Source organism: Boeremia exigua (assembly GCF_020726555.1).
Source record: "Boeremia exigua strain MPI-SDFR-AT-0100 chromosome Unknown C7974scaffold_7, whole genome shotgun sequence".
NCBI lineage: Eukaryota > Fungi > Ascomycota > Dothideomycetes > Pleosporales > Didymellaceae > Boeremia > Boeremia exigua.
Genome location: NW_025763524.1, coordinates 2075726 through 2103672, shown reverse-complemented (window position 1 = coordinate 2103672; position 27947 = coordinate 2075726). Strand labels below are relative to the sequence as shown.

Below are 27947 nucleotides of genomic sequence, written 5' to 3'. Positions count from 1 at the left end.
CGGCCATGTTTGCGGTCGTAGCGTGAGAATGCTGTGATATTTGGTAGGGTATGATGGCCTTTCTTATATATGCTGGCATAGAACGGCCGCTGCATACCAAGCGTGCCATGATACAATTATGATGATCTCCACCCAGCCCAAGCTTGCCTTAGCGACATACGCTCCCAGACGGACCACCCGACCTAGGACGGTCGATCCCGAGCTTTTCCGCGCAAGCATTGGGAAACATCATTGGTGCTGATGCAGACGTGTCATTACTAGCTGTGGTGGTTTGAATTCCCATGGTTGTGTTCGTTGGATCTCGCGGTGTTATGGCGCTACGTGGCTGGCGCCAGACTTTACACCGACGTCAAATCCCATCACGTGTATACACGAGTGCGGGTACGTCGATCTTTCTTCTAGCAATTGATCGCTCCCTGGATGGTACGGCTGATTGGAGGAGAGTGGGCGAAGCAAGACCCTACCATGTCACATAGTATGAGCCACAGCCGTGCGCTTCCTTTGCGGTTCAAAGTTTTGTCTAGCTATTTCGTTAGATTGTCTGGAGTCTTGAATTGTGTCTCGGGGATTGATACCTTCCGGAACATCGCCCAATCCTCACGAAATCCGCCAGATCAGGAAGGGATCTTGCATAAAATCTACGACATGCGGTAAGCTCACAAATGCCAAGGCAGAGATCTGCAGGAGTCGATCGTCATGTTGAATTATCGATTATCGATGTTAGGCGTACAAGATGCGCCGGCTCAAGCACGCTCCGTCAGTTCCTCCGTGGACTCGCTTTTCCATCCGTTGAATTGTCGCGCTGTCAGCTTCAGCTCGAACATGCGATCGATCTCTGCGACGCTGCGGCCCTTCATCTCCGGAATCAGGTACCACGACACGGCGGCGCCGATTAGGCAGCTCCCGAAGTAGGTGAATCCAGTCTTTCCGCGCAGGTTGCCCTCATCGGGGTTGAAAACGTACGGCAGTACGAGGCCCACAATGGTGGTGCCGAAAGCCGACACGCACCAGCCGAGACCCTGCGTGCGGGCGCGCAGCTGCAGCGACGAGGTCTCAGCCGCGATGGCGAAGGACGCGGGCCAGACGCCGACGCCGGCGGTGACGATGGTGAGCATCATCGAGACGGCGGTCCACCTGGAGTTGTTAGCGGTGAAAATACACAACACAGATAAGACATACCAGGTAACAGCAGGCGTGACGGTAAAGCAGTTCGCAATGCCCATGGACAGCCAGAACAGGGATATGACCAGCAGACTGTAGACGACCAGCGGTCTGCGGCCGACGCGCGCCACGACCCAGACTGAGATGCAGTTGGCGATCAGGCCCAGGACGATGCCGAGGATGAGGAAGATGATTGAGATGCTCGCCTTCATGTTGACGAGCTGGAGGAAGTACGACGCTTTGGCAAGCAACGAGAGGCCGAAGACGGCGGTGAGAGAGTTCGCCCACATGACAATGAACGTGCGGCGGAAGTTTCTCTTGTGGAAGCACTCAGCGTAAGTGACCTTGGCGGACTGCTCTTCGTGCTCAATGTCCGCGAGGAGCTTGTCGATGATGGTTTTTGTGTTCACGCCGGGCGGATCCAGTCGCGCTTGCGCTGCGTGTGCTTTATCCATCTGGCGCTTGCGAACAAGCCAGGTTGGGCTTTCGGGGATGAGGAATGCGACGAGGATAGGAACGAATGAGAAGGGCCACTGAGAGCCAAACGCAATGGCATACCCATTGTTTGCATCGAGTGCGCCGAAGATGACCAGAGCCCCTGTGAGCTGGCCGAGCAGCGTGAACACCGGGAAGAAGGCCATGCCGGATCCGCGAAGGGCAGGTGGTAGGATTTCAGACATGTACGTCTGGCACGCGGCCATGACAGCACCGACTGAGGCGCCCTGAAGGAACTTCCCCATGAGAAAGGCGACGCGTCGGCCGGTGATGTCTGGCGGAAGATACGAGACAAACATGATGGCGACTGCGATCGCCGACACGAACGACGAGATGGCGAGTGCAAGACGACGGCCAATCTTATCCTGTAGCCACCCACCAAAGACTGAGCCACCCATTGAACCTATGGGAGACGCCACGTTCCAGAGCGCAAGCCAGGTGGATGGCAGAATCCATTTGCCTTCATAGAGAATCCCAAAATCCTTCCTGATGACGAGTGAGCATTGGCGTCCAGAACGGGACTGACAAAAACCTACTGGAAAACGGGCATGCCAGACACTGTGCCGACAATAACATTATCGTAACCGTACAGGAGGATCGCTGACGTCAAGCCAAACGTAACATAGGTGACTTTGCGATACTTCTTAGCATTTTGCCAGACAGTCTGCGAGTTCTCGCTCGCTTCGGTGTCGGCTTGGCTATCAGCGTGGCTGTCGATCTCGAAAATGCGCTCTGCTGTGCCGTTGTCCTTGCCCTCGCTGGGTCGCGACTCGTGAGATGGGGTGGCCATGGTGAGGTGGAGACCTACTCGCGCAGAAGTGCAGAGGAGGAAGCGCGAGTCGTTATCAGGAGGTCAGCGGCGCGGGCAGCGGCTTGATATGAGGCCTGTCAGGCCAAGCATTGCGCATGCGGGGGTCATCAAGGGCGTGAACAGTACAAGAAGACTATAGCACCCTCCCATTGTCGATGCGAAAGGATAAGTGGATCGGCAAGCGCCTGCTAGTCTCCGGTAGAGTTCATCGCTGCACGACGGCTGAGGCGCTGCTTACCCCGCCTAGCTTGCGCGCCTGAGTGGTTCTCTCGGGCATCGCGAGTGGCCTCGCCGTTCAATCTCACGCTCAATCTCAGTCAGCATTGCGCTGCCAGGGCTTGTGTCAAGGCTGTGCCACCGCCTCACACGCGCTGCTTTTTCCGCGCGCTGCATTTTGCGCAACACCCCAGGGGGTTGATTTTGCGAAGATCAGAGGGGAAATAAAGTTGCTAGATCCTCCGTCTTGCTACATAAAGAACGCCATGCAATGCTAAACCGCGCTTACATGCTGGAAATCCAATCAACGCAGGGGCCCAGTAATTAAGCACGTGAAGGGCCGAGACAGCGAGATGACAGCGCTTGACACCTGCCCGTTGTTCCTCAACCAAGAAACGACTTGACAGCTCCGCCAACGTTCTCCAAGTCCAGGAGGAACGTGTCGTGGCCAAACATACTCTTCTCCTCGCCGAGCTCAATGTGCGTGACGTTTTTGTTACCGGTGCGCTTGAGTGTGGTTGCAATCTCACGCTGTTGCCACGCAGGGAATAAGATGTCACTGGCGACGCCAAGCACTAGTGCTGGGGTACCGGCTAACGGTCGCAGACCCGCGACTAGATCGGGTGGCGGCTCGCTCCCGTCAGTGGCAGGCACCTTGCCTTCATCAAAGTCCGCCGGCTGCTCCTTTTCCTCGTAGGGCTGCTCTGGGAGCGTCAAGCTGCACGCATCTGCAGTCGCGGACGACTCGATGCCTTTGCCGTCGAGGTACGCCTGCACTCTGCTTGCATTTGCGGCCCTGCGCTCGTTGACGCGCGTGCGGTGCTCCTGGCCCAGATCGAACATGTCCATAGCCTTGGAGACGTACAGCAGGCTGTTGGGGTCGTACTCCAAACACCACTTCTCGCCCGCGTGATCCAGATACGTCTCAACTAGGAAATCGGGGCACAAGGCTGGCGGTCGCGACGGGTCTGCACGACGCCGCCCGAAACGCATCTCCCACTCGGGTCCGCTGCGGTACGTGACGGTCGCAATCTCGCGTGCCAGCTTCATGCCGCCGTGCGGAGGAATGCCGTCGTAGTAAAACCCTCGCGCCCAGTTGGGATCCATCATGAGTGCTGTGCGCGGTCAGTGGGGCACAAGGCTGCAAAAGAAATCTCCGACATACCTTGCCGTTGCGTGTGCCTCATGGCGATGCTGTAAGGGTGGCTGCGCGCACATCCGCTGATGCTGACAATGCGCCCCACGCGCTCGGGGAACAGGTTGCCGGCAGCGAGACTCTGCATCCCGCCCATGCTGGATCCCACGCTCGCGTACAGCTTGTGGATGCCCAGACTGTCCAGCAGTCGGAACTGCGCGCGCACCATATCCTCCATGGTCAGGATCGGGAAGCGCGTCGCGTAGCGCTCACCGCTCGCGGGGTCGACCGAGGCGGGTCCTGTGGAGCCGTAACACCCTCCGAGGACGTTGGTGCAGATGACAAAGTACTTGTTGGTGTCCAGCGGCTTGTCGGGCCCAATGAACTTCTCCCACCACCCTGGCTTGGGGTTGGCCTCGGTGCTGTGCGCATGGCTTGAGGCTGAGAGGCCGGTGTGGAGGAGGATGGTGTTGCTCTTGTCCTGGTTCAGAGTGCCCCAGGTCTCGTATGCGACGTCGAACTGGGGCAATATGCCGCCCCAGTCGAACAGTATAGGCTGATCTGAGTGGAAGATCTCGGTGTGACCAGATGTGTACGATGGCTCGGGGCCTTCCGTTGAGCGTTTGGAGAGCTTCGCAGTCTTCGATTCGAGCGCGTCGAGGCAGGGAAAGGATAGCGCTGGGTTCAGCAGTTCGCTCTGGACCGAGTCTTCTTCAGCCCGAGCTGCGGCATTCTGGTGGGCTTTGAGTGGCGCTTGACGGTGTATGCCTCTGCTCGCCTGAACGATTGACGGCCGTAGGGTTGGCCTGGTGTAGTTGCATCCTTGCCGCCGCGCGACGGCAAACAGCTGGCGATGGAAGCTCATGGCTTGGTGAGTGGACGAACGCCTACGCGACTGCCGCCATGTAATAAGGTGGAGAAGGGATTTGTGAACCGCATCATGACGCTACGTCGGATTATTAATGGCTCTCGACTGTTAACAGCCGTCTAGAAAGTTGCGGCGAACGCGTTTTGAGCCAATGACGCCGCGCCAAAATTGCGTGCTCCCACTCCGCAGTCGGCGGTTACCCATCGGGCAAGCAGCTGCTGGAGCTTTGACTGCACTCCACACCACCCATTGTCAATGAATCTTGAAAACTGTCAATGTATCCAGAAAACAGGCACATAAGTTGCTATCACGTTTGGATTGAACCTGTCAGTATATGCCATCCTGCAGCTTCCTGGGTCCACGCACTGCCGATCGATCGTCTCGCCAACGTCTGATCCGACGAAAGTGAACAGGAGACGGTGGTGCAATGTCTGGACGATTTTTGTGTGATCTCCTACAGACGTCTCGCGTCGGCCGCAGAAGAGACACTCGCAGAAGAGATGCGTCCAATGTCAAGCCACGCCCGATTTACCAGAGTGCACACAATGATGCTGATCTAGACCTTACTGTTCGCATTGTTATCGTTGCTACCTCAGACAGTGAAGCAAGCATATTCAATTGCCGATCCCGTCTTTCGGCCCATACAATCTATCAATCTCGTCTTCTCCGTTGGGTCCTATGAACATTCGTTCGTAATTGAGAGGATCAAGGAAGAACACGTTCTCCTTCCCACACGGCCAGTAGTGTGTCTCTGTGGCTCCAACACACGCCCAGAGACCATCTAACGGCACGATCCAGATTTCCCTTGCGTTGACAAAGTGCCTGACGTCGTCAACCTCCTGATAATAAAACCAATCGCCCTGCATCTCGCGTTTGAACCTCAGGAGTTGAATCAACGGGGCGACAGGCTTGAAGCTGTCAAACGTCGACGTTCCAATGTCGATGGTGTCGATGGCGAAATCAACCCAGACATACCTATGCGTTTTACCACGACTTAGCAGTGCATGAGTTTCAAAGCGATGGGGAGCTGCTTACTGCGCTCCACGCCCGTGTACAGCTATCTCAGAAAACGCTTTTTGATACAGGCCATGGTTCCGTGCTTCGCGGCAGGCTTGCAAGACGGCAGGCACAGGCGTCGACGAGGTGAGGTAGTACGTTCGGTCGGGATAAATTGGGTTTGTGAACTCAGCATGCACTGTGCGGGGCTCCACTGTCATTTCCCATATTTGCATCCGGAGCTCGTACGGTAGACGCGGAAAGGGGTGAAAGGTTGACATGGCAGTCATTACAATGTTGTTGATGCGGTATAAATGGCGCGAGCTTTGTGACAACCAGCCACCGCTAGAATCTAAACCTCACCTCTCCTGCAGATTTATCCTTGCTACTCTAAAACCCTTGTAACTAATTCATTAGTAGGGAATCCTCCAATATTTAATTGCATAAGTTAATGTTCAGCAGCAATAATAGATGTTGTTGCTGGGATTACAGTAGTCTGGCTTTCGATGCCCCGCCATGAATCAGCCACACACGGCCGGGCAGACATACTCGGAGTCGCTCAGGCATCACTCACCAGACGAGTCTTTAGAATCGTCCGACAAATGGCTGGTTTAGACTAAGCGGCTAAGATTAAGGGCGACCAAATACGTTGCAACTGGACGACCCACCATGCGCAGCCTCGATCGCGAGATTCGACTGCTGGATCTCCTCCCCGGCGAAGGGGCTGCTGCTATCCGATGCACAACCCGCATAGTCGCGCTAGACTCGCATCCCGAGTTCGAAACCGTGTCGTATGTCTGGGGCGACCGCAACGGGGAGCAATCCATCGAGGTTTCTGGCACCTCCATCCCGGTCACGAGGAACCTGCATGCCGGGCTGCTGCGCCTCCGCGACTCGACTGCTAAACGCACGCTGTGGATCGATCAGATATGTATCAACCAGTGGGATCTGGAAGAGAAGGCGGCGCAGGTGGCGCTCATGCGCGACATCTACAGGCAGTGCACGCGGTGCGTGACGTGGATGGGCGAGCTGGTGAGAGACGGGAGCGAAGTCCAGGTCCGCGACGCAGAGGCAGTGTTTACTTTCCTGGAGCAAACCGCCGCAGCGACAGTCACGCCGCTGGATGGCCTGCCAGTGCTCTTCCTGGACTCAGAAGAAGGCGAGGCCGCGCGGGAAGCCTTCAGGAGCTTCTCCATGTACGGCAATCCGTGGTGGTCACGCATCTGGACAGTGCAAGAAGCCATCATCCCGTCGTCAGGCGTGCTGGTATGGGGTCCGCTGTCGATTACTCGCTCGACTGTGCTTTCGGCGGCGCGCAACCTGCGCGATCTGGACAGTTGGGCTGCGCTCCCCGACGGCTTCGCGGCTCTCCGCCATACCTACACCGAGCTGCTTCGACGGCTTCTCTACCCCGTGCACGGCTTCAACCACTCGAAGAACGACAACGCGCTCAACCTGCTGATGCGCTGGCGGCACCGAGAATACACCAATCCGCGCGACAAGGTCTATGCGCTGCTCGGCCTGATCGCGCCAGCCGCCATCCCCAGCGCCCAGAACTGCGACTACACTGTCGCAGTACCCCGGCTATTCGCACACGTCACACGCGATCTCATCAGACACGAACAAGGCCTGCGGCCGCTGCTGGGCGCCTGCGAGATGCCGCACGCGTCCGCCGCCACACCCTCGTGGGCCATCGACTTCGCGCGCTGCAACCGCATCGGCAAGCGCCAGATGACGTGGTGGGGCCACTCGCACCGCTACGCCGTCTTCTCCGCGTGCGGCGACCACGGGCTCGAAGAGCTCGACACCGACCCGGAGACCCTGGGCCTGAGAGGCGTCTACGTAGACGAGGTGCGGGCCACCGTCGCGCTGCTCCGCGTCGACCCCCAGGACGCAGTGGACCCCGGCGCACTCCGCGAAGCCATCGCCGCCTGCGCCCAGCTGCTGGCGCAGTACCGTGCTTCGGGGCAGGCTGCGGCGGTGTACGAAGACGGCTTCTCGTGGGCCTCCGCGTTCTGCAGGACGCTGGTCGGCGACTTGCTCATGGACGAGATGCCCGTGGGCAGACTCGCATCGCTGGGGCGCGAGCGGCTGCAGGACGCGTTCGCGGAGCTCTTCGACGCGCTGGGTGTTCCGTGTAGTGAGCCCTTGGATCTGGATTTCGTGTCCGCGCCGGGCTCCCCTGGCTCTTCGGCTTCGCAGGCGTACTCACCCACGTCGCCCCGGCGTTCGCGTTCACCCACGTCTCCAGCGTACTCTCCGACTTCCCCAGCGTACTCTCCGACTTCCCCAGTGTATTCTCCGACCTCCCCAACGTACTCCCCGACATCTCCTAGATTCGACGCATCCGCCATGCCCACAGCCTCGCGCACAGCCGCCGTCCTGAACGGGCCCGGCAGCCCCCCAAGCCCCTTCGAGACGCCAGTCGCCACCCCACACAGCCCGTCCCCCAGCGCCCCAGACCCCCGCGATCCAGACTCGGCCTCCGACGCCGACAGCACCTACAGCTGGACCTCGGAGCGCCTGTACCGCCTCCCCACGCAGCGCGCCCCCGCCACAAACGCACAAAACGCGCCCGCTTCGCCCCCGCGGCACACGCACCGGCGCCGCCCCGGTTCCTCGTCGCCAGGTCATGTCTCAAGTTCCCCGAAGGATCTCTCGCACCTCGACCCCAAAACTCTATCCACCCACCTCCGCGAATCCCTCACCGGCAGCCTAGAAAACCAGACCTTCTTCGTCACGCGCACGGGCCGCATCGGGATTGGCCCCGCGCCGACGCGGAGGGGGGATGGGGTGTGGGTTCTCAGCGGGGGGCGGGTGGTGTTTGTTCTAAGGGGCGGTAGTAGCTGTGGCACTGGGTATGGGTATGGGGACGGGGACGGGGACGGGGACGGGGACGTGGACGGAGGAGTCGATGGCGAAAGCGGAGGAGAAGGTAGGGGCCCGCGCAGCGCAGAGCCTCAGCGGCTCACGCTCGTCGGCGACGCGTATCTGCACGGCTGCATGGACGGCGAGGCCGTGCGGGCCGGGGCGGCGTGGGAGCGGGTGTGGATCTGCTAGGGTGCCTGCGGTTCCTGCGGTTCCTGCGGTACCTACGGTGCGGTGCTGGGGACGCGCGGTGCGGTACTGGGGACTCTTTAAACGCGTACAGTAGTACGCTAATATGCGCCGGCACGGGTTGTGCGGGACGCGTGCACTGCACATCGGACACTGCACGCCCGCACCACACTCGGATACAAGGGGCGGTGGAAGACCGGTTGAACTGCATCGTCTACGATGGAATTTCACATTACACTACATTGAATCCGAAGAAGCCACGCCACCCCAACGCCCATAACGCCCCGCGCCACCTCTCAATCCTCATACATCCAGGCGTCTCCGCAACGCACACCCGTCTAGTGACCGCCCGTGGTGGGCAGCCCCAGGCCGACCTTGAACGAGTCGTAGATCAGCCACTGGAACGCCGTCAGGGTGCCGATCATGAAGATGCGCGTCGGCAGCCCGTTCCACAGCCCGCGGAACCCGATGTTGCCGTAGATGCGCGAGATGGCCTGGCCCGCGCCTTCGCCGGCCTTGCGGTCCGAGTTGAGCTTGGAGACCATGACGTCTGGGGGCGTTAGCATTCACACAATTCATACGACCGGGAATGGGGAGACGTACCCGCGGGATGCGACACAACCGCGCACCCGACGCCGGCGATGTAGCCGCCCAGGAACGACACGCCCGTCTGCTGCAGCCCGCTGAGCTGCTCCTTGGGCTTGCCAATCGCCTTGTAGATCTGCGACACGGTTTCCTCGAACGTGGCGAACTTGACCATGGTGTACGGGATCTGGCGCGCCCACAGCGGATACAGGCCCTTGTACAGGCCGCCGACGCCCTCCTGCTGCACGACCTTGCCCCAGCCCTCGCGCAGCGTGGCCGCGAACGGCGGGACCGAGGTCTGCATGCGCACCTTGATGGCCTCGAGGGGGCACAGGGCCAGGTCGGCCAGGAACTCGGCGCTGGCCGAGGCGGCCAGGAAGACGAGCGTCTTGGGGGCCTCCGGGGCCAGGCGCTCGCCGTACAGGTACTTGAAGACCTCGTAGAAGCCGTACTTGCCGGCGCCCTGCAGCGAGTAGCCGACGAAGGTGGGCGACCAGCCAGTGAAGACGCCGCGCAGGCCCTCCTTGGCGTAGATGGTTTTCCAGGCCTGGACGTTGGATTTGTAGAGGTTGGCGTCGACTTGGCGGCGGCATTTAACCTGGGTGCGTTAGCGATGGAGGTGGGAGAGGTGGGAGAGGTGGGTGAGGAGGGAGAGGTGGATGGCGAGATAGCGAGCTGGGTGAGAGGTGGACGGCGGGCAGGGTGGACGGCGGACGGGACGGCAGACGGGACGGCGAGCACACAGATCCAGACAGCGCTCTGAACAGCGCTCTGAACTCGCAACTCACACGCGCCCACCCCTCCCCCTCACCAGCAACCCTCAACCCCCAACACCGAACAGTCTCCACAACAGCCCTAAGAGCACCATTGCAGACCCGTCCGCACCGCACACCCGCATGCCGCCGTTCCAACCAGTGACCGCGCTCCCGTCCAGAGCCCAGCATCCGCAGCCACACGTCGACGGCCTCCTCCACCCCAATCTCCCTACACACATCTAATACGTACCAAATCCAGCGGCGTAACCATAGTATGCGTCGGCCCGCACGCGACGATCCCGCCAATCGTGCATGCCGCGAAGTAGCTGCCCGAGTACAGCTCGATCTTGCGCTGCGGCTTGAGGCCGAGTTTGTCTGCCATTGCGGCGGAGTTGCGGGGTCAATTGCTCGTGGGCGTCGTTGGGGGGTGCGGTGCGGATTCGCAGCTAGCAAAGCGGCAGAGGGACGGCGTAGGTCTGGTCGCGGAGGTGCGGTTCAAGACGAGAGGCTGGGTGGGAGTAGCAGTAGGAGTAGGATAGCAGCAGCAGTGTGTAGTATCGCGTCGCTATGACGTCGTCGGCGCAGCGCTCAGCGACAATCCCACAATACAGCACAACTAGAAACCTCGGGCCAGCAATCAACAAAGCAGGTAAACAGCCAAGACTGCAGAAAAGCTTCAGCCGCGTCTATATATCTATTCTCTCGCAATCGCACGCGCAATGACGCTGCAGCGCGAATCTTGACTCCCGTGGCTTCCGCTGCGCGGTGACGTCGCTGCGCGCTATCCACGCGCTAGCCTAGAGGAGGCTGATAGTGTTATCGCTGCGGAAGCGCGAGGCGCGAGGGGGATCCGCCCGTGTCGGTTCGCTTCGTACGAAGCCAGTAACACTACTAACTGCTGCAGGCTCGGAGTTCTCGCGGCGCAGACAGCCCGGCAGGGGGCACGGCAGGGGAGCGCGGCAGCGAGTGGTGGTAGCCGTGTGCTGCGCGACGGGCTCGTGTGGATGTGCTTCGTGTGCGCGTGAGTATGCAGCGCAGCGGGCAGAAGACAGACACCAATGCAGTCCACCGAAATCAAAGGATCGCCTACAAACACTACAAACACCGCCTCTTTAGAGCAAACATACTTTACGGCAAGCTTGGAGTAACATCTAACGAGACCAATATACACAGACAAGGCACTTGATACCTAAGTTTGCAGAATTCAGATACCATACTCTCACATCACAACCACTCCGTCACCCCAACCTACGCGCAAGCTAACCTCTAACCTCTAATCTCTGGGTGTCACTTGCTTCGCCAGCCGCGCTGGGCATGTGCGGTACGAGACTTCTACACATCCAGCCACGAGCGCGAACGCATAGTACAGTGCAGCACAGTACCGCACCTACAGTACAGTCAACCCCACTCTTCCCCTCCCCCCTCCCCCTAGCAGTAGTATATAGTATACGCAGGCAAGCGAGATACAGCACAGCAGACAGACACAGCAAGAAGCAAGTTCTATAGCAGATTCGCAGTAGAAGGTTTCTTGTCTTGTGCAGCTACGCATCTGTACCTAATAGGTAGCATAGGTAGTATCTAGCCCGTCCTTTGTACTACGCACTCCTAACACCCCTAGCGCTAACGACAGCTGTAGGGCTGGAAAAGAACAGATATAGATATACGCCAACCTCAACCTCAACCCCCGAAAATGCTGGAGGCAGGAGGCAGGAAACAGGAGGCAGCTCAGACGTGCCTACCTACGTGCAGTGCAATATCTTGCTCCTGGGTTAGCAGTAGTATGCGTAGGTAGGCGAGGGAGATACAGGAGAAGTATCCAGGGCCAGGTAAGATGGAGCTGCGTGGCGGCTCCGCATTCTGCAGTGGAGGTTTCCCAGCTTGACGGTTACTTGTCGTGAGATAGGTATGGGTGAGAGAGCAGTGTAGACGACCTGAATGCACACACGCCTTGAACACACAACATGAACGCACCCACGCCTCCAGAACACTTGTCCAAACACATCGATTCTTCTATCTAGCCCCCCAAAGTATCTGTTCTGTTCTGTGTAACATAGCATAAGCATACCAGCCCGCCAAGTAAATCACCAACAACACATGTCAAAAGCACGACCGCACATCCGGTCCCCCAAGCCGGCGCCGAGAACCACTTTTTTGCGCCCCCGCGGGAGACACAGCCGCCGCATGGATCGTCGCGTGCATAGCAATACATCTATTCGTCGCTGTGGCGTGGCAGCCGACACTCGCCTCGAAAGCAACAACCAGAGCGGCAACGCCCGCGGGAAATAAACGTACACGAACGGACCAAGAAAAAACGCCTACGTAACCCCAAGCCATGCTGTGCAAGTAGCGAACGACGGTAGCGAGCGTGAGCGAGGGCCGATGGCGGGCCGGAGAAGAGAGAGCATGCACGTCGTGAGGTAGAGAGACACAAGGCAGGCCAGCTCCCTTCTCTCCAACACGCGGGGGTCGTATACAAAGGGGATGAGATGAGATGAGATGAGATGATGATAAGATGATGATGTTATGCCGCTTATCCGCTCGCTCGAAGATGAAGGAACAATAGACAAGAATAATGCGGTGCTGAGGCTGCGCAGCCGAGATCTAGCGCAAGCCCATCTTGAGATGTTAGATCTCTTGAGAGACGTTAGACCTCTTGAGAGACGTTATATCCAGCGCGAGCCTATCTCTTGGAGAGGTTAGCGTCTAGCGCCGGGCGCGGGGGACGCATTTCTGCTTACCCGACCGCGTCGCTGGCCACCGCCGGCAGCCTGCTGCTGCTGCTGCTGCTGAGGCATGTACATTCCTCCGTACGGGTACATTGGCGCGCCCATGCCTGGCGGCATGCCCGGCGGCATGCCCTGGCCAGCGAGGTTGACCGGCTGCATCATGGGCGAGCCAGAGAAGCCAGGAGCGGCCACCGGGGAGGCGTTGCGGTAGGCGTCCATGCCGGGCTGGAAGCCGTTCATCTGGGGATAGAACTGGCCCTGGCGCGCGAGCAGCTGCTGGTACTGCATCTGCTGCTGGCCGTTCATGGCTTGCATGTTGGGCATGTACATCGGGGCGCCGCCCATGCCGTACTGGTCGAAGCCGTTCGAGTCCATGCTGGAGGTGCGCTGCAGGGCGACCGGGTCGAAGCCGGGAGCGGGAGCGCCGTAGAATCCTCTGGGCTCAATCTGCGAGCTGTCCCGCGACGCCGATCGGGTGGTGGACGACTCGCGGTTGCCAGGTCCGCCACGAGTAGAAAGACCCACTTCGTCCATGAGGCGCTTGTAGCCCTGCTGGGGCTGGGCCTTGATGCGCACAAGCACGTTGCGGACGTTCTGCACGACCTCGGCGCGGATCTTCTCGTCGAAGAAGGGTGTGGTGAGCACCTTGAAGATCAAGGTCGCACCGCAGTTCTGGTCAGACAGGATCTCCTCGAGGATCTGGTCGTTGGGCGAGAAGAATAACGCCTGCAGGATGATGTCGCGCGCCTCGGGCTCGTTGCGCTGGTTGATGATCTTCAGCACTGTGAGGTAAGCAACCTTGTGCGTGCACAGATGGACAATGTGCGGGACAAGACGAGGAGCCAGGACAGTGCGCCTCCTGGGGAAGGTGCAGGTGTCGAGGAACCAGGTCAGCAGCAGCGCACCGTTCGCGTTTGTGGCGAGCTGGACGCTGTGGAGAGCAATGGCGGCCGCCACTGTACGCTGCTGGTCCTTGCTCGCAAAGTGGCTTTCCAAACACGCACGCATCGCGCGAGATCCAAAGCGGCCCTGGGCAAGATCCCAGAGACGGCCGAGCATCACCTCGAAGATGAAGTTGTTGAGGTGCTGGTACTTCAGGCAGCCCTGCATGACGTAGTTGCCGAACTGGTCAAGGAACAGAGCCATTGCGTATGGCCGGAGAGCCTCCACGACCAGCTTCTGCATGTTCATTGTCTTGGAGACGTCGATGATCTTCTGTGCAGCCCACGTTCCATTCTTATGGATGCCAATCTTGGCCAGGTGGGGCGCGATCTCGCGAAGCATGGCCTCCTTGGTGTGCTCGGAGCAGTGCTCGAACAGCTTCTGGACGACCGTGTTGCCGAGGTAGTCGGACGAGAGCTCAGCAATCTCGGGGAGCATGTTCAGGGCGATCGACTCAATCTCCTCTGTAGAGCAAGAGCCGTTGTCGATGCGCTTGCGGATCTCACGCAGTCGGGGTGCATCGTGGACGCGAGTGTGGCTGGGCTCCTCGACAGCAGGGATCTCATCAACGTAGCTGTTGTACTGGATGGCCGCCTCCACCTGGGCGATGATCCTGCCCTGGTCTTCGTCCGAGGCACCCAGTTCTTTCACGATCTGGAAGATGTCGCCGCGGATGTCAGTCAGCTCAGGGGTGACCAGAGGCGCGTTGGCGGTAGTCAGGCTGGCAAGGTTGGCCTTTGTGGTGTTGATAGCGCCAATGCCCTCGGCCTGAGTCTTGGCCAGCGGATCAGGGCTGGGCGAGGGGAAGACACCGTTGTGGCCGGGAGTAGCAGCCGCGCTGGGGATCTTGGCGTAGCCGATGCGCACGGGTCCAGCGCCGGGGAAGATCTCCTTGCCGTTGAGCTGGGACTTGGCCTGCACAGCGCTCTCGAGGCTCTCGAAGTTGACGAAGCCACAGTTCTTGTGTGTCAGGACACGAGTCGACTCGATGGATCCGAACGTGCTGAAGATGACGTTCAGGGAGGAGACGGTCGTGGAGGATGGGATGTTGCCCAGCCACAGAGAGCGGGTCGGGCCTTCGAGCGTGCCGTCGTCGCCGAGGTTGGCGCTGGACTCGTGTGCATTGCGCAGATGGAGGTTCTTGACAGCTTCAGTCAGGTTGTACTCTGCGTCCTCGGTCAACTCGGAGGCGCCCAGACGGGTGGGCATGTAGCTCCGCATCAGGCGCTGCTGGGGTGCGTCCAGGACGCCAGCAGTCCTGGCACGAGGACGGGCGTTGGAGGCGTAGTTGGCGAAGGCCTGGACCTCGAGGTTGTGCTGGCGAACGGCCTCGTGGATCAGGAGGGCATTCGCCTCGGCGGGCGTCATGGCACCGCTGTAGTTGCCGAACTGGTCGAGTTCGTCCTCATCCTCGGCATACTTCTCCTTTGCGTTGACCGAGTAGGAGCGGAAGCGGTTGGCACTGTTGATGCTCTGGCCGGTGGCGTTCCGCTGGCTCTCGAGAAGCAGCTCGATGTCGGACGGGGCCAGCTGAGCGCGGACGGGCTGAGGGGTGTCTACAAGACCGAGGTAGTCGAGGGTCCTGACGTCGGTGTCGGCGAGCGAGTCTCGCGAGAAGTGCGACTGGGGCGAGCCCGGGCCGTTGGACGGCTGCGAGGCAATGCTCTGCAGGGTGCTGCTGCGGTCGCGGCTGCTGGCCCAGCCGCCCGAGAACATGGAGTTGCCAAAGGGCGAGACGGCGGGGGGCAGGTAGCCCGGGCGTTGAGGCATGGAGCCGGCACGCAGGCGCGAGAGCAGCACCGACTTGGCAGCGGCGTTGGTGGAGCCCGGGGCGGCAAAGACGTTGCTGCTGTCAGCGGGGGTGCCGGGGGCGGGCTTGAACGGGCTTGTGGAGGGAGTGGGACGCGAGGTCTTGGGCAGGAGGGAGGACGAGGACATAGACATTAAGCCGCCAGGCGCTGTGGAGGGAGAGAAGCGTGAGGGCAGGGTGCCGGCGCGGGCACGGCGGGTAGATGTCTGCGAGGCTGACGTGGGCTCGGGCATGGCTTGGTTGAAGTCAGGGAAGCTGTCCGCGCTGGGGGACTCCGGGATGGTCTCACGCAGCGGCGTCGAGTTGCCGCTGGTGGGCGGACCCCACATTTGTGGAGTCAGGCCTTCCTGTGCTTGGATCTCGCGTGCACTGGCGTTCCATGTTAGCAGGTGACGGCATGTTTCAGGAGTGCGACAAACCGTTTGGAAAATAAGCGGCCGCTGTACTCATGCGACGGGGATGCGGAGCCGAGGCGGGCGCCTGCAGCTGTCGACGAGGCGGGCGGAAAGCGGGCAGACGGGGGCTCGACGGGCGAGGCAGCGCCGCTGGACGAGGCCGAGTGCGGGGCGTTGGCGCTCAGCTGGGGCAGGTAGGCCAGGTTGATGTGGTTCTCGGGGCGCGCGGTCGGAGCCATTACGATTAGATCTGTCTCTCGACGGAGCGGGCAGCGGTGTGGCCGACGGCTCGGCGGAGTGTGCAAGGGGCTTCACGCAGAACGCCCTTGGATCCAGTCCTGGTGTGCGGGCGCGGTGGCAGCAGACGCGGGTCTGGCGTGGGCGGGGGCTCGGCGGGGCGCGGTCGCGGAGGGCTCACAGCGCAGCGGCGGGAGGGCTACGAGGGCACGGAGCCAAAGGAGTGACTGGCAGGCCCGCTGGTCGCAGTGAAGCGCGTCGGGCAGGCGGGCGTGGAATAGACAGCGCGGCGCGGCTGGAGAAGAACGAAGGAAAGGGATTACGCGGGGCTCTGATTAGACGCGGCGGTCATGGGAGACAGGCTGATAGCAGAGGCGGTCCAGCAGCAGCAGCGATGGGGAAGGTGGGCAGACGGTGCGAGCAGCGATGGAGGCCAGTCTCGCTTGTTCGAAGAGGCCCGTCTGCGCTGCAGTAGCGCGGGAGCACGTTCACCACCAGTACGACGAGCCCACCACCAGTAGCGATGCGCGTCCACCACGGCGACAGTGCGGGCTGGCCGCGCCGATCGGGCGATGCGCATCACGGCTTCATCTCCACGGCGTCGTCGAGACGATGCTGTGCTGCCCGCCTGCCGCTGCCGGCAATAGGGGCCTCTGTGCCCGCGGCGTGCCTGTCTGCGTGTGCGGTGGTCTGCTACAGTCCCGCCTGGTTGGCCCGCGGGCATGGCTAGCAGGCCGGACTGAAACGTTCAGCAGCGCGTCGCACCTCCAATCTGACGTGGAACCCACGGCTCTGGCCTGCCATGTGTCCTCATTGGCCTGCGCGGCTGCTGTCTCAATATGCGTGCTCGATATGCGTTGCGAGGTGCATGGCCGCCAGAGTCATTTTCGAGCATTGCCTGTGCCCGCCGCTGCAGACGCGCTCAATGGGGCGCTGCCAGGCGTCTCACAGCCCAGCGGCGCGTCGCACACAGATGAACGGCCGGGATGGGCGTTGAAACGCCGTTTCCTGCGCTGCGCGGCGTCATGCTCTGCTGCTCGGATCGTCGAGTGCAGTGTTCGTCAGCTCTGCACGCGACCAAAGCGGACTAGGCGGCTTCGACCGCGTCGCCGTTGTCAATCCCAGACCGGCGCTACGTTTCAAGTGCTGAGGGCGCCGTCGCCAGAGCCGAAGCCACCGCGCCTTGGCGACTCTGAGCCGGCGCGTCACTGTCGACGACCAGTGCGTGCAGCGACTGCCGCCTGCTGCATTGCCCTGCTGCACTGCACCCGCGACACGACCGCACGTGAAACGCGCATCGACCGCGCCGTCAGACTCGCGGCTGCCGGAGCCCCACGCGCATGGAAGCCTGAAGCCTTCGAGAAGACGCCCCGTCCCCGTGACGTCTCCTGCTCTGTCGCATCTGCCCCGCACTGTGCCTGCGCCTGCGCCATGTCTGCCGAGGCCCCGGAGTCCATGGTGCTCGACGCGCCCGAGGATGCTGTGGATGGCGCATTGGGCGCGGAGAGCGGCCACAGCAATCGCGACCGCGACCACCACAGTGACGCAAATAGCCACCCACACAGCGACGACAACGCCAGCGACGACAATCCCAGCGACGACAATGAAGACAACGACGACGACGACGACGACAACAACGATGACGCCCCCGTCGCCCTCATGGTCACGTCGCGCGCGCGGCGCGCCAACGCCGGCAACCGCATGTCGACGCTGCTGGCCACGGCCGCCGAGGCCGAGGAGTGGGGGGAGGAGTGGGAGGAGGTCGCCAACGAGGAGGAGTTCAAGGGCGGCGACGTCAACGAGGCCGAGGACTACAACATGGACTCGTCCGAGTCGGAGGAGGACAACGAGCCCGCCGACGACGACGAGGGCGAGAAGGAGCTGCGCAAGGCCGAGCGCCGCGAGCGCAGCAAGAAGCGCAAGGCCGCCACCAACCCCTTCGCCGCCCGCGCCGCTGTCGCCGCCCGCAAGCGCGTCAAGATCGACCCCGAGTCTGCGCCCGCCCGGCCGAAGAAGAAGTCGGAGCGCGCGTCCTGGATCCCCACCGAGGAGGACGGCCCCATCCGCACCTCGTCGCGCCGCCAGACGGTCGCCAACAAGGAGAGCACGCTGGCCAAGCTGCAGGAGAAGGACCGCCGCCGCGACGACACCCTGGCCATGATGAAGGCCGCCGAGGCCCGCAAGAAAAAGGACGAGCCCAAGCCGCTGACCCAGGCCGAGCGCCTGGCCGAGGCCGCGCGCCAGGAGCGCATCAACAAGAAGACGCTGCACCGCTGGGAGGAGGCCGAGGAGGCACGCGCCGCCGAGCGCCAGGCCAAGATCGACGCCCTCAAGAACCGCCAGATCGAGGGGCCCTTCATCCGCTACTACAGCGGGCCGGCCGTCTACGTCGACGACAAGCTCAAGTACGCCGGCAAGGACGCCCCGACCGTCGAGCAGCTGGAGGAGAAGCTCAACAAGGAACCACCCGACACACAGCCTGCTGAAACCGCTGACCCGCAGACACCGCGCGATGAACAACCTGCTCAACCGCCCATGAGCTCGCCCGAGATGTTCTCCATACCTGCCTCACAGTCCATCCAGCCCGACACGCCGCTGCCGTGGGCGTCCGGGTCGCACGCCGCCACCAGCGACGTCTTCATGGGCGGTGACGTGTTCATGGGCTCGTCGCACAACCTGCCCTACAGCACCCCCGCCACCGACGACACCCCCACCATGTTCGCCCCGCCGCAGAACCAAGACTCCTTCCTCTACGGCATCGACCAATACGCCACCCCGCAGCCCGCGCCCTCCACCCTCCCCCCAAACCCCTTCACCCAGCCGCAAAACCCTCCACCCGCCTCCACCCCCCTCCCCCCGCGCCGCCGCACAATCCGCCGCACAAACCTCACCCTCATCACCCTCTTCTCCCCCGCCCTCGCCCCGCCCACCCGCCGCCCCCTCCCCGCCCTCAAAGACCGCGACCGCCCCGCCCTGCTCGCCCTGTGCAGCACCCTCTTCGCCTGGTCCCCCGCCGACGCCTCCGCGTTCCTGTCCTCCACCCTCGCCCTGCACGCCGCGCGCACCCACAAAGCGCGCCTTGCGCACCAGCTCGCCCTGCACCCGCCGCCGCCGCGCTGCGCCGTCACGAACAAAGTCGCCCGCTACCGCGATCCGGAGACGGGGATCGTGTACAGAGACGCGCGCGCGTTCGGGGTGCTGAGGGGCGTCGTGGGCGGGGGGTTCGTGTGGGCCGGCGCGCTCGGGTGCTATGTCGGCGGGCGCGCGATGCCGTTGCAGGGCACCGGGGGCGTGGGCTTTCTGGGGATGCCGGCGGTCAAGGGTGTTCCGGGGCGGTTTCTGGAGATGGCGCGGGGGAAGGAGGGCGGCGGGAGTGCAGGGGGGAGTGCAAGTGCAGGCGCAGGAGCGAGTAGCGTGAAGACGGAAACAGAGACGCCGGGGTCAGCGGCCATGACTCCCGCTGCGCCTCCTGCGACTAGAACTGCTGCGCCGGCGCCGTGAGGCGGTGCCAGCTAGCCCCAAGTACGCGCACGCGCGTGCATACATACCCCCGTAAACCACCTGTATCACCACCCGTATCACCACCGACAAGAAGAACGACGCCAAAGCGAGACGAACAAGCACGACGACAACGAGGACGACGGCGAGAAGAAATACAAATAGACTTAATGCAAACACATTCAAAAACACAGCCGCACAGCCGCACATCCACCCGCCACTCACCACTCCCCACGCCGCCGTCCCCCCAGTCCACCGCAAGTCTCTCCCTGCTCCCCCCATCTAGCCCAAAAAGATTTATAGACGCAACGCTGGATCTCAGACGAATATCACGTGGCCCCTGCACAAGCTAGAAGATTGCAGACGCAGTAGGTACTGCAGGCAACACGTCCTTGGATGCGCTATATGGTATCATATCGCTGGTGGTGTAGGGTGAAGCAACAGGGATAGAATATAGAAGAACTATCAGATGTCAGATGCAGAAGTGGAAAAACGTATTCGCACACTCCGTGGCCTGACTGCGCTCGAGAATACGGGCAGATACTGGCTGTTGCTGGGAAGATACGCGGTGACGTTACACCGCCACATGTAGTCGTCCGATACTTGCACCCCAGGCTTTAGTCAGCGGGTGAAGCTCGGTGCTCAAGCGGGGCGCTGAACCTCCTTCCTTTCTTGACCATCTTGTTCAACACCAGTACCGTATACCTAGTTGCAACGGGCCAGGGCGGGTCGGGATGGCAAACTCTTCGAGCACCGTGATGGGCAGCGGGCCAAGCCTGCGTGTGCAGCGGAATGCTGGAGATAAGACGGTGGCGACGTCGAGCCGTCTCGCGATACAGTACAAGACGCCATAACCCGTGTCAACTGCAGGCAACCTCCAGCTCTCACCGTCTGGGCTCGGTGGTCCTACTCAGCGCCGGTCGAGAACACCACCCGTCGCGGTGTAGATGTGTAAGTATCGTGTATGATCTGCATCCGAGCGTCGAAGCGATGCCAAGTCGAGCCCTGCGGAGCGTCGCCCGACTGCCCTGCACGTAATGAGACCGAGCAGCACAGAGATTTCCTCGCTGACCGTCTGCCATTGCGTAAACGCGTCCAGAGAGCCCTCGAGCACCGCTGCCGCCGCCCTGGAGACGAGCCCGGCATGCCACTCTTGTTATCTTCCACGCTTGGCGCCCAGACACGTGGACCCACTCTGCTCTACTACCGCGACGTCAACACGCGAGTCTGGCACCGCGATCGGACCGTGAGCACCATGTAGGTGTATAAAAGCAGAGTGCGGGCGTGGGTGATGCGGACAGTGGTTCCGCGATCCAGCAGTCCGATACCATGCCGTCTCTCCTCCTGTGTGCTGCTGCGGCAGCGCTGGCGTCCCAGTGCGTCCGCTCAGAGCCTCTGCCCAGGGAATATGTCTCGTTTGAAGGCCCGCTCGAGGTCGAGGCGGACGGGATCCGGAACATCAACGTGGCGTACCACGGCGACGTGGACGGAGAACTGACCATTGCGTATGGCGCGTGCGGGATCGAGAGTATGTCGCAGGTCAGCCACCGCGTGGGGAGTACCCATGTCGGCAGCCATCCGTTTGCGAAGCGCCATGCGGACTGGCAGGACAGCAGGCCCACCAAGTTTGTGTGGAGAGCCCCGGCCAACGTTGAGAGGGGGTGTCTTCACGCGTTCGTGGATGACGTGCTGGTGGGCAGGTCGAAGGAACATCAGGTGAAGAGGAGGCAGATGAAGAAGAGGGCCACCTTTGCAGAAGTCTCTGACCCCATGGGGCCATGGTTCGACGGTGTGGAGTATCTGAAGGAGAAGAACGCAAACGAGACGTTCGTTGCGGCTACGAAAGAGAAGAAGTTTGGCATTCTCGGTGGCGGCATCTCCGGTCTGCTCACTGCTGTATGTGTCCTTGCAATCTATCATTCCACGAGACTAACGCCCGCAGCTCATCCTGGAGTCGGTGGGAATCCACAACTGGAAGATCCTGGAGTCGTCAGACCGCCTGGGAGGTCGCATGCTCACCGCGTATCTGAACAACACGAAGCCTGAGGACTACCAGTACCACGAACTGGGCCCCATGCGCTTCCCCTACAGCATCCACGATGCAGAGACCAACGAGACCTTTGCGATCGAGGACCAGAAGATGGTCTTCCAGCTTGCTGATATCTTGAACGAGATGAACAAGGATGAAGATCCGGCACTGCAGGTCAAGTTCATCGATTGGATCCAAACAAGCCAGAACGCCCCCGTGGCGACTTCGCAGCGCCGCCCGGATGGGACGATCCCAGGCCGCATGGAGACGAGGCTGGACCCAGCGCTACTCGACAACCCCAACTCGACCTACTCGAACGTGACTGCGGTGTATGAGGCGATGGCAGCGCTCGACGACTTCAAAGCCCTGACGCCCGAGCGCGTGCGCTTCTACGCAAAGGACGTCTTCCGCGCGCACAAGCAGGCCGTGGAGCAGGGCATGCTCGACTTCAGCGAGGTCGAGTACCTGAGGCACGTCATGGGCTACGACGCCAACATCACCGACCAGGTCACCACCACCGCCGTCTCCTGGCCCATGTGGGAGTTCGAGACCGTCTACTTCATGGCCAACCGCTGGCTCACCATCGACAAGGGCATGAGCCGCCTGCCCGAAGCCTTCCGCCCGCTCGTCCAGAACCGCACCAGCTTCAACACCAAGGTCTTCGGCATCAAGCACCACGCAGACTCCAATTCAGTGACAGTGTCGTCGCGCCCCACCGGCAGCAGCCCGTGGGCTACGAATACAACCGCCGAGGAATTCGACTACGTCTTCAACTCCGTCCCCTTCAACCTGCTCCGCTTCTGGGACCTGCCGCCGCACTCCTCCCTCATGAAGCGCGCCATCGAGCGCACCGTCTTCGACGGCGCCGTCAAGGTCGCCATGCAGTACAAATCGCGCTTCTGGGAGCACCTCGAGCACCCCATCATCGGCGGGTGCGGGCGCGTCGACATCTACGGCATCGGCCAGATCTGCTACCCGAGCTACGGCATCAACAGCACGGGCCCCGGCACCATGCTAACGTCGTACATCTCCTCCTCGGACGCGGTGGTCGCGTGCGCGATGCCCGCAGACGAGCACATCGCGTACATCCAGCGCGCGATGGTCGAGCTGCACGGCCCCATCGCGGACGAGATGTGGACGGGCAACTACGCGCGGCACTGCTGGGAGCAGGACGAGCACCACGCGGGCAGCTGGGCGGTGCCCGTGGTGCCGCAGCAGCAGCTGTACTTGCCCGCGTTCTGGCAGACCGAGTTCAACACGGTGTTCATCGGCGAGCACACGTCGTACACGCACTCGTGGGTGTTTAGTGCGCTGGAGAGCGCGGTCAGGGGGAGCGTCCAGATGCTGTTGGATATCGGGCTGGTGGATGAGGCGAAGGAGGTTAATCGGAGGTGGATGGCGAGGTGGATTAACCTGTAGGTGGACTACGTGGATTACCTCTAGTGGGTATCCCCAGCGTATTGTGGGTGTCTGCTGAGGAGCGTCACTGTCCTTCCACATCTCTACCATCAATGCGAGATACAAAAAAGTATTTTCAACAAAGCCGTACCCACATCTATGAAGTGATTGCAGGCACCGTCACTCTTCCAACCTGGCACACGGAAATCTCAGCAAATCAACCAACAGTGACTTACAGGATCGGAGCACATATAGCTTTTGACTCCACCCAGTAGCATGCGCCCCTCCAACCAAGCAATAGCCTCGAGGATGTAGGCGCACACTTGGAGCCGAGGGAGTAGCCTGATGTGGTGGTGGCAGTATGTGGAAACCCAGGCAAGCCATTTCAACCCAGCCCCATGACAAGAGCTCTGCCATCCGACTTCCACCGGTACTGACTTGCACCCCGATGCTAACTTCCACCCCCAGCCCTCTTCCCCAGACCCACCTGCGTCACCCCCCTAAACAACCCTCTCCGTCAACTCAAACGCCACCGGCCTGGTCTCCACAAACGCCTCCCCAGCATCAATCCGATCGAAATACGCCGCCAGCGCCCCATACGCGTCCCGCCACCCCTCCCGCATCCCGCCAAACTGCACAAACCCGACCGCACACACAATCCCCACATCCGCAATCGACAGCTCCGTCCCGACCACAAACTCCCTGCCCCCGGCCGCCGCGTCGCGCACGTAGCCATCGAACGCGCCCAGCGCGCCCTCGACCTTGCGCTGCTGCCGTGCGGTCCACGGGGCACTCCGCGCTTCCTCCGCCCGCCGTCCCTCGAAGCGGAGGAGCACCATCGCGTCCATGCACCCAACCGCCAGCGCAACGACCTGCCGTGCCTTGAGACTCCCCCGCGTGTCAGCGGGCACGAGGCGCGGCCCGGTGTCTGCGAAGGTCTCCACGATGTAGCTCACGATGTGCGCGCTCTCGTAGACGGGGGCGTGCGGGGGGTGCAGCAGCACGGGCAGTTTCTCCAGCGGATTGTGGGCGGGTGTCGCGGTGGATGCGTGCCAGGGGATCTCGGATTGTAGTGTGAAGGGGATGTGCTTGAGGGCGAGCAGGATGCGCGGCATGCGTGCGAAGGGGGACGGGGTGGCGGAGATGAGGGTCAGGGGTGGGGTGGCCATGGTGGGTGGTGTTTGTATGGTGGTTGGCAGGGGTGGGGAGGGTTTGTAGGGAGGGCGGGGGGTGGTGGCGGAGTATGGGGTTGGGGAGGTGTGCGGGGTCGGCTACTTGCTAGACGTCATGCGGCTACTGTGGTGGACGGGACGGATGGACTTGGTGTTGCTAGGGAGGCGGAGCAGTCTCCGTGGCCACGGGCGGATCATCGTTGTGGTGGGTTGAGTAGCGTGTGCATATGTCATGCGTGGAAGAGTGTCTAGTGACATGTAGCTGTGTGTAGGTAGTCCGCGTCTAGTGTTGCCTTAGTGTAGTTTCTATACACCCGCACTACCCAATACTCACACCACGCCCTACCCGACCCGCTGACACAGCAGCTCCAAACCCAAGAAAATTGTTTGTATGTTCGATACTCTCAGTCCATCATTCTGCAACCCAAAACAGACCTAAAGTACAGACTAAAAACACAGACCCTACCAACCCAGACTCTAGCTATAACAGACCACACCAAGAAACGCCGTTCTCTCCCCAACACTGCTTCCCTAACTATCTGGAAGTAAATCGCATCAGATACGTAGTCTACCCAACACACCGCCTCCAAAATCCACCACGAGCAAACATCCACCACTGCATCCCAGTCTCTCAACTACCTAACCGCTTGTACGCTTCTCCCGCCGACCAGCTTAGAGGAGGGGTAACAGGCGACAACATGTGGCGGTGTAACGTCACCCGTTATCTCCAGCATCTGGCCGCAGTGTTGAGGCCATGGAGTACTCGGAGTGCACGAACAAATTGACGTCTCCACCCCTGCCTCCGCAAGTCCCTTTCGTCTGTTAGATTTCTCGAGCAGTTCCCTTAGTGATACATGTGGGCCCTTGGCCAGTCTGGAGACCTGGACTTCGCCTCGTGTCGGTATGACAGGATTGGCGACAGGATTGGTGAGGATTAGTATATAGAGCAGAACCGGGACGAACTCGTGACACCCATGATGGCGGTTGAGGCGCATGCTGCTCTGTCCTTCATAGCACCGCGTACTGTGAGTGCGTTCTGCACTGCACATACAGCACAGCACCGCTCGACACTCCCCGCCATCTAAAACCCTGGGATCCAGAAGAGACACGAGATGACATACTTGCACGAAACCGCACATTTTATACTAATCCACGTATAAGACTTGAAAACTCCCCATGCAATCTGCAAGAAACCCCGTTCTTTGAGGAGTACAATAACAGCATAATTTGAAAGTTATCTAAGCAGTGAAAAGATTACATATTACAAGTCTAACCCCGTCGACCACGTCCACGTACAACTACAACTACACTTATCTCGTAGTCAGCGTCAACGTCAACGTCAATACTCGTCTTGAGAAGAACACACAACGCCCCAGAACGCCTCACCGCGACCGCCAAGCGGCCCGTCGCGGCGCAGAAGATATATATACATGCACTCGTGCTTCGTAACGCATCGCATCCGTCGCATCGCATCCGTCGCACCACCCACGCATCACACCATATACACAAGCCACCCACCCTCTTATTCCCCTTCCACATCCCCTTCCCCTTCACCAGCCTACCCCCTCATCTCCCCCACAAGATACGGCCCAATAGTAACCGCCGCGGTCCAAACAATCAACACGCTCTCCACCCCCAAAACCCAGGGGACGCGCCACACGGGCCCATCCTTAGCACGGCACAGGACCGCGTAAAACGCAACGGCGAAGAAATGCCACAACAGCGTCGCGGGGTTGCGAATCAATCCCGACAGCAGGCCCGCGGGTTCGCTCAGCGCGGCGCCGCCGAGCTGGAAGTACCGGAAGCATCCGTTCTTGAGGGCGGTGAGGTGCGTGTTGTGCGCCGCGAAGAGGGCGTAGAGCGCCATGGCGAGGATATTAATCACGGAGGAGTGCGGCTTGCGGGCCCAGTGGAAGCGCGACATGGCCGCGACGACACTCTCCGCGTCCTCGAGGTCGGGGATGTGCGCGGGCGCGAGCAGCGACGTGAGGGTCACGACGTCGGCGAGCGCGACCGTCATGCCGCCGCCGGTGAGCGGGTGCCGCATGTTCGCCGCGTCGCCGAGCAGGATCAGGCCGCGCGTTTTCTGCGTCGTCGGCGGCAGGAACGAGTTCGGCATGGAGCGGAACTTGCCGGCGGCGAGGGCGCGGGCGAACGAGGGCTGCAAGCTCGCAGGCAGGCTGGGCAGCACGACGGAGGTGAGGTGGTTTTTGACGCCGCCGGCGGCGGGGGCGGCGCTGGGCAGGGCGTCGGGGATGTCGATTAGGATGCGGGTTTCGTGCGTGCCGATCTGGTAGACGAGGACGGGGGGCGCGTCGGTGAGGAAGACGTGGCCGTGGTTGGGCAGCGGGAGGTCTGCGTCGATGAGCTCGAGGGCCCAGAACTTGCTGCGCACCGCGGGCTGGGCGGGGATGTACTGCTTGCGGAACTTGGAGGCGTAGCCGTCGGCGACGAGCGTCACGGCGCCGAAGTAGTAGTCCTTCTCGCCCTTGGTTTGGCACTCGACGCCCAGCACCTGCCCCGTGTGGCCATTCTTGACCAGGTCGGTGACGGTGCTCTCGACGACGGTGACGTTGGGCGCGGCGAGGGCGGCGGCGCGCAGCTTCGAGATGAACTTGCCGTGGTGGAACGAGCGGCCCTCGGGCTTCTTGCCGGGCTTGTCGGAGAGCAGGTTGTCCGGGTAGGGGATGTGGACGGGCTCGCCGTGGTACGAGACCTGGTAGCCGTAGCACGGGATGGCGTCGATGCCCTCGAGGCAGTCTGTCGGTCAGCGCGGCGCTTCAGTATAGGGGGGCCACATACCCTCCATGCCCAGCTGCCTCAGCGCATTCACGCCGCCGGGCTGCAGCAGCTCGCCGACGATGCGGTCGGGCTCCTTGAGGCTGCGCTCGAGCAGCACGACGCTGCGGCCCTGCTTGCCGAACGCGACGGCGGCCGCGCAGCCGACGATGCCCGCGCCGACAATCACCACATCCGCCTCGTGGTGCACGCGCCGCCGCTCCTCGCGGAGGCCCTCGGTGTACGTCCCCGGGGCGGGTGCAGCGGCGGCGGGCGGGCTGCGGGCGCGCAGCGAGGGCGACGCGGAGACGCCCGGCGGCAGCGTCATGATCTTCTCGGAGAACATGGTGAGCATCGACATGGCGGCGAGTGGCGGGCCTGTTGAAGGTCCCAGGTGTGCGAATGAGGTTGAGCGGGTGAGGTGAGTCGATCGTCCAAAGTCCAAAAGTCGTGCGTCCCAAACCAGATCGTAGCCGTCGATCCCAATCCTCAATATTAATCTCTTTCCGGTGCAAGGAGTCTTTCAGCGAAAAATCACATAAAACAACCAACTCGTAGTCCGTCACCAAAAACCCAACGCACGTCAGGACCCTTCAAGCCCGCAAGCGGCGATGCGCCCATCTTAAACCCGCCGTGGCAATCGCAGGCGGTGAGCGCCCTCTGCGCCCCGCCGCCCAGAACCCACAACCCCGGCTCCCGCGCCCCTGGCAGAACCGCCAACCACTCGCCGCGGTGGCGTGAAGCTCATCTCATGCCGCGACGGCGTCGTACCATTGTCTGCCGTTCTGCGTACACAATCGCTGCTTCCGTGTATATTTTTTCTACACGAAGGATTTGTGGGTTTAAGGGATCGGAGGGCACGTCTTTTTACTGTATGATTTAG

The 27947-nt window shown here is 61.4% G+C and overlaps 10 protein-coding genes across 10 annotated transcripts; 3 read left to right on the top strand and 7 right to left on the bottom strand.

The window, feature by feature from the left end:
* Positions 1–743: 743 nt before the first annotated feature.
* C7974DRAFT_377332 (general substrate transporter) lies at positions 744–2446 on the bottom strand (the record flags this gene model as incomplete). Its single annotated transcript, XM_046140346.1, has 3 exons — positions 744–1134; positions 1180–2142; positions 2193–2446. The coding sequence occupies 3 exons, from the start codon at positions 2444–2446 to the stop codon at positions 744–746; spliced, it is 1608 nt and encodes a 535-aa protein (XP_045996666.1).
* A 310-nt stretch (positions 2447–2756) lies between these two features.
* Positions 2757–5166, bottom strand: C7974DRAFT_209275 (Alpha/Beta hydrolase protein). The gene is made up of 2 exons (XM_046136929.1): positions 3849–5166; positions 2757–3798 (listed from the first exon to the last, which is right to left on the bottom strand). Exons 1-2 carry the CDS (start codon positions 4681–4683, stop codon positions 3068–3070), a joined length of 1566 nt encoding a protein of 521 aa, XP_045996665.1. The 5' UTR covers positions 4684–5166; the 3' UTR covers positions 2757–3067.
* Positions 4992–6161, bottom strand: C7974DRAFT_209240 (uncharacterized protein). Its single transcript, XM_046136928.1, has 2 exons — positions 5722–6161; positions 4992–5661 (listed from the first exon to the last, which is right to left on the bottom strand). The coding sequence occupies exons 1-2, from the start codon at positions 5970–5972 to the stop codon at positions 5301–5303; spliced, it is 612 nt and encodes a 203-aa protein (XP_045996664.1). The 5' UTR covers positions 5973–6161; the 3' UTR covers positions 4992–5300.
* Positions 6162–6351: 190 nt separating this feature from the next.
* Positions 6352–8925, top strand: C7974DRAFT_361465 (heterokaryon incompatibility protein-domain-containing protein; the record flags this gene model as incomplete). Its single annotated transcript, XM_046139711.1, has 4 exons — positions 6352–6893; positions 7230–7784; positions 8325–8521; positions 8615–8925. 4 exons carry the CDS (start codon positions 6352–6354, stop codon positions 8740–8742), a joined length of 1422 nt encoding a protein of 473 aa, XP_045996663.1. The 3' UTR covers positions 8743–8925.
* Positions 8926–10772, bottom strand: C7974DRAFT_396890 (mitochondrial carrier domain-containing protein). Its single transcript, XM_046142125.1, has 3 exons — positions 10330–10772; positions 9343–9922; positions 8926–9289 (listed from the first exon to the last, which is right to left on the bottom strand). Exons 1-3 carry the CDS (start codon positions 10459–10461, stop codon positions 9078–9080), a joined length of 924 nt encoding a protein of 307 aa, XP_045996662.1. The 5' UTR covers positions 10462–10772; the 3' UTR covers positions 8926–9077.
* Positions 10773–12459: 1687 nt separating this feature from the next.
* Positions 12460–16191, bottom strand: C7974DRAFT_456251 (RNA binding protein-like protein Jsn1; the record flags this gene model as incomplete). Its single annotated transcript, XM_046146005.1, has 2 exons — positions 12460–15926; positions 15977–16191. 2 exons carry the CDS (start codon positions 16189–16191, stop codon positions 12776–12778), a joined length of 3366 nt encoding a protein of 1121 aa, XP_045996661.1. The 3' UTR covers positions 12460–12775.
* Positions 16192–17644: 1453 nt separating this feature from the next.
* On the top strand, positions 17645–19690 carry C7974DRAFT_313181 (YL1 nuclear protein-domain-containing protein; the record flags this gene model as incomplete). The annotated part of the gene is made up of 1 exon (XM_046138395.1): positions 17645–19690. The coding sequence occupies one exon, from the start codon at positions 17645–17647 to the stop codon at positions 19688–19690; it is 2046 nt and encodes a 681-aa protein (XP_045996660.1).
* Positions 19691–20871: 1181 nt separating this feature from the next.
* On the top strand, positions 20872–23229 carry C7974DRAFT_209156 (L-amino acid oxidase-like protein LaoA). Its single transcript, XM_046136927.1, has 2 exons — positions 20872–21583; positions 21630–23229. Exons 1-2 carry the CDS (start codon positions 21017–21019, stop codon positions 23133–23135), a joined length of 2073 nt encoding a protein of 690 aa, XP_045996659.1. The 5' UTR covers positions 20872–21016; the 3' UTR covers positions 23136–23229.
* Positions 23230–23614: 385 nt separating this feature from the next.
* C7974DRAFT_456248 (glutathione S-transferase domain-containing protein) lies at positions 23615–24283 on the bottom strand (the record flags this gene model as incomplete). The annotated part of the gene is made up of 1 exon (XM_046146004.1): positions 23615–24283. One exon carries the CDS (start codon positions 24281–24283, stop codon positions 23615–23617), a length of 669 nt encoding a protein of 222 aa, XP_045996658.1.
* Positions 24284–25844: 1561 nt separating this feature from the next.
* On the bottom strand, positions 25845–27723 carry C7974DRAFT_464210 (squalene monooxygenase; the record flags this gene model as incomplete). The annotated part of the gene is made up of 2 exons (XM_046146260.1): positions 27089–27723; positions 25845–27046 (listed from the first exon to the last, which is right to left on the bottom strand). Exons 1-2 carry the CDS (start codon positions 27423–27425, stop codon positions 25845–25847), a joined length of 1539 nt encoding a protein of 512 aa, XP_045996657.1. The 5' UTR covers positions 27426–27723.
* Between the last annotated feature and the right edge of the window lie 224 nt (positions 27724–27947).